Genomic DNA, 10828 nt, shown 5'->3' on the forward strand with positions numbered 1-10828 from the left:
AAATCTGACCCAAATAGATCCAACCGGATATAAACTGATATGATTCGACTTAAAAACATGAAGATCCAAAACTACGACTCCATATGTTCTATTTTTTATATTTTAAATTATGATTTGGTTTAAAATTTTTTTTATTTGTAATCTTCGTTATTATTTTTGTAATATTTTCAAGTTCTATGAAACTGTATATGTCTTTTTTTCTTTTTTTTTGTCAGCATGAAACTGTATATGTCAAATTTAGAATTTAAAAATATTTAGTTTTAACTATTAATAGTTTATTTTTGTTTTTTTTTATAAAATTTTAAAAATGTTTATGATAGACTTTAACTAAATTTGATGGAGTTTGGCTACTCCGAGTCTTTTTACAATTATATACATCCCAACCGACTCATACTCGTTTTAAACTTAAGATTTAGGATATAGAATTCAAAATAATATTTTTAAAAAAAAATAAAAAAAAAATAAGAAAAATCAAATGCATATTATTTATTTATTTTATATATTTATAGAGTATAAGCATAATTATCATATATTTCTTTAGTGAAACATATTTTGCTTATTTCTTTTTTGGCTATTTTTTATTGTAAAAACATTTTTGGGGTTTTTAGAAGATTTTCCTTACTAAAAATGCTAAGCGAAATCAAGTAACGCACCATGAGGACCACGAAGCTCTTTAAGACGGTTCAAGAAGCGTCTCTTCAATTCATGCGACCAGCGCTTATGTTGTTGTTGTCGCTGCTGCCACAACTGCTGACATTGTTTTGTTGCCGGAGATTGTTTGTTGTCATTTTTTCCGTTGCTCGTTTAATGACAGGATAGCTGATGAGACTCTGTTCTATTTTCAGTTACTTTGGTTGATTTTACCACTATTTCGATTCTTTAGTCAGCGAAAACATGTTTCAAATATTAATGGGCTTTGGATGAAGAATAATGGTATACAATGTATAACATAAAATAAAACAATTTCATTTTCTTTAATTCAAACTTCAACGATTATAAAAACAAGGGAGAATTTCATGTTTATTACTTTCATGGTACAATTATTCAAAAATACATTCTTCATTAAGTGGTAAAAAACTATTATACCTTTGTTTTCTATATATATAATAAATAATTATTTAAATAAAAAATAGTTTTTTTATGTTTTCGAATTAAACTTTTTCAAATTCAAACATTTTTATAATTCTTTTTATGATTTTTTTCAATTTTTTTTCAATTTTTTTTTCAATTTTTTTTTCAATTTTGTTTTCAATTTTGTTTTTCAAAATTTGTTTTTCAAAATTTGTTTTTCAAAATCGATGCTTGAAATTTTTTTTTTAATTTTTTATATATATATTTTAAGTATTTATTTATATATTTATTAGAATCATAAATTTCACATTCCAAAAACCATATCTCACCCCTCAACTCTAAACCCTAAGTTTAGATTAGTTAATATATAATTATCCATAAATTAAAAAATAATTTCATTAATTTGATAATCATCATTATTTAAAAAATTATATATTATGTTCTCCAAAAATATTTTATATCATAATATTTTATAAATAAATATAAATCCATGTATATATGAATATTTTAGTTTATTTTACGTAACAAAAGATATTTTATTAAAATAAAAAACTTAATCGTATATAAAAATTTAATATTAAATTAATTATTAAAATATTTCAAAATCATGAAAATAACTTAGTCAATGGTTTTTAAATTGATAATATATCTATTTACAAATTTTAGTAAAATTATTAAATCCGCAAGTGCGGACAAAACACCTAGTTGACTAAATAAGTGGTTAGGTTAGATGATAAGTTGTATATTTAATAATAATTTATTTGTTAGTGAAAATAATGGAGTGCATAATTAATATAAAGATCTAATTTTTAAGGTATCACATGTGGCTAAATGTTAAATCCAAAGTTATGTTTCTGTTTCAATAGTATTGGATTGGCAAAATTACTACTTTCAATCTAAATGTTTAAAAAATTAATACTTCAGACTGCAAAACAAATTCTAGTAACGCAATAACCCCTGAAACTAATTTATTTGTTTGATACATCAAAAATGATTTGTATTGTTATGTATAGGTAAAAAATATGATGGGATAGTAATCTAATTTGAATTATTTTAATTAATTAATTTAATGTAAATTATTTAATTAAATAAAATATAATTAATAAAATACAAATGATGAATTGCTTCAATATACATAGAAGATAAGTTAATTAGGTATATACATATAAGTTTGCAAATTCAATATTTGAAAAACAGAGTGGGATAAATATACTATTCTATTCCTTTCTATGTGGAACAAAACGGCGAACTCAGATCAACTTCAATGGGAATTTTTTACCAGGTTCTAAATTTACATATTGATGTATGTATATATAACAAATATTATTTAATTAAAACTATGTAAAAATTTTGGAAATTCAATCAATAATATGTCATTTGAGATATTACTGGTTGGGTTTCCAAGAATTTTTTACATACTCACCTATCTACGATTTCACGGTTACCAATGATTTTCAATGAATTTAATCTGGTGCGATGGTAACCATCGCTTATTCGCGAAATCGAAAAAAAAGTAGTTAAGCTGCGAAAAATTAATTAAGCCGTAAAAAAATTTAAAATTTGTGGAATAATGGAATACATATTAAATTGAGTAAAATATTTTATATGATATTCATTTTGTTATAAGAAAAGATAAATATCAATAATTAAACTAATTATTAAAATTTTGAAAGAAACTAAAATTTATTAAAAATACTTTAGTTCTTATTATAAATATTTAACTTATTTTTCAGTACGTTTTAATAATAGATTGACGTCTTATAATATTATAAAAGAAATTATAGTATAACTTTATTTACAACATAACTATTAATCATTGAAATATTTATTGCTATTAATTTAAAATTTTAAAATGGTGTTATCATATAATTTAATAATATGATAATGTTGATTTTGTAAATAATCAACTAGAACTTACTTTCCATTTACTGAAAATTCTTTTTGTATCTTTTTGTATTTTTTGTCAGTATTTCGTTTTTTCCAGTTCCGTAATTTTTGTTGATCGGTAAAATACCTACGAAATCACTTCACTATTCCACCATTCCACAAGGTTACGGATCAGGCCGACAGTGTATCATTAGTGAGCCACTTTGTGAGTTGCGTTCATGCGTTCTATGTCTTTTTTTTTTTTTTTTTTTTTGTTGTTAACCGAGTGTCCCAGGCCGGAGCCCAGACATCCCTCGAGGCCCGCAGCAGCCACGTCCTAGTGATTTAGCCGTAGCGGGGTGCCTTCAAACCCAGGTCGCTTAGCTCACTGGTGTCCGCCTACCACTAGGCCACTGGTGTCCGCCTACCACTAGACCACCAAGAGGTGTTTCATGCGTTCTATGTCATTTCGTTAAAGACCACATTGACACAACTACAATAAGGCCGAAGGGTTATTTTGATAATCTATCAGAGTTGTTGTTTTTTTTTTTTTTTGATCAAAAATCTATCCGAGTTGTTAAACATCAAAATTACGTAATAATTTCACAAAGATGATGGAAAAACATAATGAAATGACTTGCAACTAGCCCTAAGACGGATCGAGCATCTGAGCAATTTTAAGGTATCTGGATCAAAATCCTTATCCGGCGGATCCATAATTTTACTATCTTTATCCGGATCCGGGGTTCTCGGATATCCGGATGTCGGATATCCTTCTAGAAATTGTAATATCCGGCGGATATCCGGATCCGGATTTGGATCTTTAAAATAAATAAAAAATAATATTAATATATATAAAATATTAATAATAATTTAAAAATAAAAAATATATAATATTTTTAATTATATCTATGTATATATAATATTACAAAATTCACATAAAATTTATATATACTATTATAAAAATAAAAATATATTAAATAAACTTAATTTTATATATAGATATTACTATTTTTGAAATAGTTATTAATAAAACTTACGGATCCGGATATTCAGACTAAAAAACTAAAATATTCGAATCCGGATTCAGTTTTGACGGATCCAACATTTTACTATCCGGATTTGGTCCCTCCGGATATCCAGATGATCTTTCGTAAAAATTGTAATGATGCTATAGAAACGAACTTTCAATATAGAGGGGCCCGTCTGGGCCAGATGGGCTTTTAGTGAACTTGGTCGTATCAGATGATTTTCTTGGGCGGAAAAATAAAAGGCTCTCTTTTGAATCCTCCTCCCCCATAGATCTATCATTCATCGCCATTCTCCTCCTCCTTCTTCTTCTTCACTGCCACACTTTCGTTTCCCGTTGACAAAGGTGAAGCCTTTCTTCCTCTAACCTTACCTCTGAATTTTTTTATTGTAAAGAAAAAAAGTTGTGAGCTTCGTGTCGTTTCATATTTCCCGTTCAGATTCGAGTTGGGTTTTACTAGTTTTGTGGAGATTCTTGGGCTGTGTTTCTTGCCAGTTCTTCAACCCTGAAGTGTTTTCAGTGAACCAATTTTGAGTCTTGCTGCTTGAATTTTTACTCTTTTTCTCACTGGGTTTTGGGGAAATAGTATGAGCTGCTATTGAATTGACTTGTTCGCTTAAGAAGAAGCTGGATCTTGTGTAGACTGAGAAGTGGTTTCTTGATAATTCTTTCTGTTTACCTTAGCTAAATGTTGTTTTGAGTCTTTAGAATTGAAATTATTACATGTTATTTTGTATTTTCTTTGCTCATTGCTGTTTGTGTTTCTTTTTTGAAACTCTTCAGGATTTAATATTAAAAAAGATGGCAGCAGATTCAAGCTTCTCTGGTTTAGAAGGACAGAAAGATGAACACAATTCTGGTAAAGGTCCATTCTTTTTATATAAAAGGCACATTCTTTCTGTTTTACTCATTCAGGAAATTATTTATGTTATAGTATTAAGCTAGGATGAGGTCTCGTTTTAGTATATGTTTTTGAAGGGTTTATCTGTTGTTTTCAACCAAGGGAAAAGCTTTGACCTTTGTTTAGCTTTTTGTATTATTTGATTGTCTTAGTTTCAAATAACGAACGAAGAGCTTTTGGGTTTTGTTTATGTTTATGTTTGTGATTCTTAAATCTGTCAGACATGGAGGAAGACATGGATCTAACAGAAGATGATTTCAGAAATGTTTCTGGCCAGTTTTCAAGGGAAACAACATCCACAGCCACGACGGTTAGAGATGCTGTCAGTGTCAGTCTTGAAACCGTGAAAGTGGATGTTAGTTGTATCCTCTCTTTTTTTGGTTCAGTAACACTTTAGGATTGACATGGAATTTTGATTATATTCATCATATTGTCGATTTTGCTCTGAGACTTTAATGGATGTGGTTACGTTTTCTTTTCTTTTCTTTTCTTTTCTTTTCCCTAATTCCATGTATCAGCTAAAACTGGTGTTAAAAGAGCCAGAACAATCTCTGAAGAAAATCAATCTTCAGTACATGTTACATATAAACACTTAACAAGGTTAGCTGAAACGAAGACTCTTAACCTGACCGCTAGTAACTCTTAACAACATGACTGACTTGAGACAGTTATTGGTGTTTTTGTAACTTTTTCTTGCTGTCCTTCACTTTCCAGAGCTAGCAAGCAGAAGCTGGAAAGTTTATTACAGCAATGGTCAGAATGGGAAGCAGAACAAAGTTATCTGCCTTGCCAGTCTGATCAGGATCAAGAACCAGCACTGGAATCTGGTGAGGACACATATTTTCCTGCTTTGCGTGTGGGATTGCAGAAGACATCATCTGTGGTGAGTGAAAATGTCACCATAAGAATATAGAAGCTTTGAACTTTTTTCCCCAATAATCCTTACTGATAGATACATTCTTCTTGCATTTGCAGTCATTTTGGTTCGACTGCAAAACTGGTCAGGATTCTTTAAAGGAGTTTGTTCCAGTGGAAAGCAGCACTACTCCTCTCTATAACCGTCAATTCGCAATTGGTTTAGATTCAACCGTTGGCTCAAGTAACTTGGAAGGGTACACTAATCTATGACATACTTAAGTATCTATCTATCTTTGTGCATTCTTTTGAAACTACTTGTCCTTTTATTCTTCCAGAGGTTTGGAGATTATTGATGATGATCCTCCACGTTGCTTCAACTGCGGCGCATACAGTCATTCAATGAGAGAATGTCCAAAGCCTTTTGATCGATCAGCGGTTAACATTGCACGGAGACAGCATAAAAGCAAAAGAAATCAAAGTTCTCGTCTAATACCGTCTCGGTATTATAAGAGCGCTCAAGGTGGAAAATATGATGGCTTGAAGCCTGGCTCACTTGATCCTGAGACTCGTCAGGTTCTTGGTCTTGGGGTAAATCTTCAAACCTTTCACTACACCAAGGAAAACTGAGCTTTCTGATTAAGCAAACATACTTGTTTTTGTTCAGGAACTGGACCCTCCTCCTTGGCTTCACAGGATGCGAGAGATTGGATATCCACCAGGATATCTAGGTAAGCTTCTGAGCCATCAGCACATTCACCATGATAACATCTTTGTTCACGTGTTAGTCGTCTCTTCTCTCTCTATCTGTAGCTGTGGAAGAGGATCATCTCTCTGGAATCACTATATTTGATGAGGAAGAGACTGAGCCAGAAGAAGAAGAAAAAGAAGAAGGAGAGGTAAAGGCTGAGGACGGTGAGATATTGGAAGTAGCAGCAAGCTCTTCAGAGCCGCCGCAAATGAAAATGACAGTTGAGTTTCCTGGTATTAACGCGCCTATCCCGGAGAACGCAGATGTGTGGTTATGGCAACAGAGGAAGAACACAGGGCATGGTTACAATCATGATCACCAATACAGAGGCGTAATGGGACCTCCGGGTGTTGAACTTTCTTCTAGTTATCCTCCAAGGTATGGTGGCATTAGATATGATCACGGGTTTGGTTCAATAGCAAGAAGCCCTGGCTCGGAATCAGAAAGAAGGTATTACTACTCTCCGTATGATCAAAATTTGAGGTAGAGAGAGAGAGAGAGAGGAGGCTGATTGATCGTTATAGATTTTAGCAGCAGAAGATGAATTAGTGAGTGACTTGTAGGATCTGTATTGTATGGTTTAGGGAAGCCATTTTCTCCTTTTTATCTTAGAACAGAAACCACAGTGCTTATCATGCACGGTTTTTATTCAAGGGAGGTTTCATTTTGTAACAGTTACGTTAATGTGGAGGTTTATTATTCATTTACATTTTCTTGATCGAATCCGGAAAGATGGTGCAAATCAAGACTCATTCGACTGTACATGTGGCTGCAGTTGAAAACGTGACAAAACAATTAGGCAGATGAGATAGAAAAGGTAAAGCAGAGCACTCATATCATAATGGGGAAGAAACCAACAAATATTCTCAGGAGTGCATTATTCATTTACTTCTCTCTGTTCTACAATTAGTATATGAATACAAAAAGAAAATGTTATTATAAGCTGATAGAATCCGGAAAGATGGTGCAAATAAAGACCATTCGACTTTACGTGTGGCTGCAGTTGAAAACGTGCCAGAACAATTAGGCAGATGAGATAGAGAAGGAAAAGCATAGCACTCTTATCAGAATGGGGAAGAAACCAACAAAGATTCTCGGGAGTTTATTATTCATTTACTTCTCTCTGTTCTACAATTAGTATATGAAAACCAAAAAAAAATGTTATTATACGCTGATCGAATCCGGAAAGATGGTGCAAATAAAGACCATTCGACTTTACCTGTGGCTGCAGTTGAAAACGTGACAGAACAATTAGGGAGATGAGATAGAGAAAGTAAAGTAGAGCACTCTTATCAGAATGGGGAAGAAACCAACAAAGATTCTCAGGAGTTTATTATTCATTTACTTCTCTCTGTTCTACAATTAGTATATGAATACAAAAAGAAAATGTTATTATAAGCTGATAGAATCCGGAAAGATGGTGCAAATAAAGACCATTCGACTTTACGTGTGGCTGCAGTTGAAAACGTGGCAGAACAATTAGGCAGATGAGATAGAGAAGGTAAAGCAGAGCACTCTTATCAGAATGGGGAAGAAACCAACAAAGATTCTCGGGAGTTTATTATTCATTTACTTCTCTCTGTTCTAAAGACCATTCGACTTTACCTGTGGCTGCAGTTGAAAACGTGACAGAACAATTAGGCAGATGAGATAGAGAAGGTAAAGCAGAGCACTCTTATTAGAATGGGGAAGAAACCAACAAAGATTCTCGGGAGTTTATTATTCATTTACTTCTCTCTGTTCTACAATTAGTATATGAATACCAAAAGAAAATGTTATTATACGCTGATCGAATCCGGAAAGATGGTGCAAATAAAGACCATTCGACTTTACCTGTGGCTGCAGTTGAAAACGTGGCAGAACAATTAGGCAGATGAGATAGAGAAGGTAAAGCAGAGCACTCTTATCAGAATGGGGAAGAAACCAACAAAGATTCTCAGGAGTTTATTATTCATTTACTTCTCTCTGTTCTACGATTAGTATATGAATACCAAAAGAAAATGTTATTATACGCTGATCGAATCCGGAAAGATGGTGCAAATAAAGACCATTCGACTTTACCTGTGGCTGCAGTTGAAAACGTGACATAACAATTAGGCAGATGAGATAGAGAAGGTAAAGCAGAGCACTCTTATCAGAATGGGGAAGAAACCAACAAAGATTCTCGAGAGTTTATTATTCATTTACTTCTCTCTGTTCTACAATTAGTATATGAATACCAAAAGAAAATATTATTATAAGCTGATAGAATCCGGAAAGATGGTGCAAATAAAGACCATTCGACTTTACCTGTGGCTGCAGTTGAAAACGTGACAGAACAATTAGGCAGATGAGATAGAGAAGGTAAAGCAGAGCACTCTTATCAGAATGGGGAAGAAACCAACAAAGATTCTCAGGAGTTTATTATTCATTTACTTCTCTATCTGTTCTACAATTAGTATATGAATACCAAAAGAAAATGTTATTATACGCTGATCGAATCCGGAAAGATGGTGCAAATAAAGACCATTCGACTTTACCAGTGGCTGCAGTTGAAAACGTGACAGAACAATTAGGCAGATGAGATAGAGAAGGTAAAGCAGAGCACTCTTATCAGAATGGGGAAGAAACCAACAAAGATTCTCAGGAGTTTATTATTCATTTACTTCTCTCTGTTCTAAAGACCATTCGACTTTACCTGTGGCTGCAGTTGAAAACGTGACAGAACAATTAGGCAGATGAGATAGAGAAGGTAAAGCAGAGCACTCTTATTAGAATGGGGAAGAAACCAACAAAGATTCTCGGGAGTTTATTATTCATTTACTTCTCTCTGTTCTACAATTAGTATATGAATACCAAAAGAAAATGTTATTATACGCTGATCGAATCCGGAAAGATGGTGCAAATAAAGACCATTCGACTTTACCTGTGGCTGCAGTTGAAAACGTGGCAGAACAATTAGGCAGATGAGATAGAGAAGGTAAAGCAGAGCACTCTTATCAGAATGGGGAAGAAACCAACAAAGATTCTCAGGAGTTTATTATTCATTTACTTCTCTCTGTTCTACGATTAGTATATGAATACCAAAAGAAAATGTTATTATACGCTGATCGAATCCGGAAAGATGGTGCAAATAAAGACCATTCGACTTTACCTGTGGCTGCAGTTGAAAACGTGACATAACAATTAGGCAGATGAGATAGAGAAGGTAAAGCAGAGCACTCTTATCAGAATGGGGAAGAAACCAACAAAGATTCTCGGGAGTTTATTATTCATTTACTTCTCTCTCTTCTACAATTAGTATATGAATACCAAAAGAAAATATTATTATAAGCTGATAGAATCCGGAAAGATGGTGCAAATAAAGACCATTCGACTTTACCTGTGGCTGCAGTTGAAAACGTGACAGAACAATTAGGCAGATGAGATAGAGAAGGTAAAGCAGAGCACTCTTATCAGAATGGGGAAGAAACCAACAAAGATTCTCAGGAGTTTATTATTCATTTACTTCTCTATCTGTTCTACAATTAGTATATGAATACCAAAAGAAAATGTTATTATACGCTGATCGAATCCGGAAAGATGGTGCAAATAAAGACCATTCGACTTTACCAGTGGCTGCAGTTGAAAACGTGACAGAACAATTAGGCAGATGAGATAGAGAAGGTAAAGCATAGCACTCTTATCAGAATGGGGAAGAAACCAACAAAGATTCTCGGGAGTTTATTATTCATTTACTTCTCTCTGTTCTACAATTAGTATATGAATACCAAAAGAAAATGTTATTATACGCTGATCGAATCCGGAAAGATGGTGCAAATAAAGACCATTCGACTTTACCAGTGGCTGCAGTTGAAAACGTGACATAACAATTAGGCAGATGAGATAGAGAAGGTAAAGCAGAGCACTCTTATCAGAATGGGGAAGAAACCAACAAAGATTCTCGGGAGTTTATTATTCATTTACTTCTCTCTGTTCTACAATTAGTATATGAATACCAAAAGAAAATATTATTATAAGCTGATAGAATCCGGAAAGATGGTGCAAATAAAGACCATTCGACTTTACATGTGGCTGCAGTTGAAAACGTGACAGAACAATTAGGCAGATGAGATAGAGAAGGTAAAGCAGAGCACTCTTATCAGAATGGGGAAGAAACCAACAAAGATTCTCAGGAGTTTATTATTCATTTACTTCTCTCTGTTCTACAATTAGTATATGAATACCAAAAGAAAATGTTATTATACGCTGATCGAATCCGGAAAGATGGTGCAAATAAAGACCATTCGACTTTACCAGTGGCTGCAGTTGAAAACGTGACAGAACAATTAGGCAGATGAGATAGAGAAGGTAAAGCAGAGCACTCTTATCAGGA

The 10828-nt window shown here is 33.0% G+C and overlaps 1 protein-coding gene across 1 annotated transcript; it reads left to right on the forward strand.

The window, feature by feature from the left end:
• The first annotated feature begins 4137 nt into the window (after nucleotides 1-4137).
• BNAC02G17280D lies at nucleotides 4138-7197 on the forward strand. Its single transcript, XM_013820912.3, has 9 exons — nucleotides 4138-4312; nucleotides 4751-4826; nucleotides 5090-5230; nucleotides 5387-5468; nucleotides 5583-5751; nucleotides 5844-5980; nucleotides 6062-6314; nucleotides 6391-6454; nucleotides 6537-7197. Exons 2-9 carry the CDS (start codon nucleotides 4769-4771, stop codon nucleotides 6959-6961), a joined length of 1329 nt encoding a protein of 442 aa, XP_013676366.1. The 5' UTR covers nucleotides 4138-4312; nucleotides 4751-4768; the 3' UTR covers nucleotides 6962-7197.
• The last annotated feature ends 3631 nt before the right edge of the window (nucleotides 7198-10828 follow it).

Source organism: Brassica napus, chromosome C2, assembly GCF_020379485.1.
Source record: "Brassica napus cultivar Da-Ae chromosome C2, Da-Ae, whole genome shotgun sequence".
In the NCBI taxonomy this organism is placed as follows: Eukaryota; Viridiplantae; Streptophyta; class Magnoliopsida; order Brassicales; family Brassicaceae; genus Brassica; species Brassica napus.

What these genes read in the sequence shown, in the direction of transcription:
- BNAC02G17280D (XM_013820912.3), top strand. Translation starts at nt 4,769, where the DNA reads ATGGCAGCAGATTCAAGCTTCTCTGGTTTAGAAGGACAGAAAGATGAA. An exon ending in GTCAGGTTCTTGGTCTTGGG is followed by an intron (nt 6,315 to 6,390) that starts GTAAATCTTCAA and finishes GTTTTTGTTCAG; the next exon opens with GAACTGGACCCTCCTCCTTG. An exon ending in ATATCCACCAGGATATCTAG is followed by an intron (nt 6,455 to 6,536) that starts GTAAGCTTCTGA and finishes CTCTATCTGTAG; the next exon opens with CTGTGGAAGAGGATCATCTC.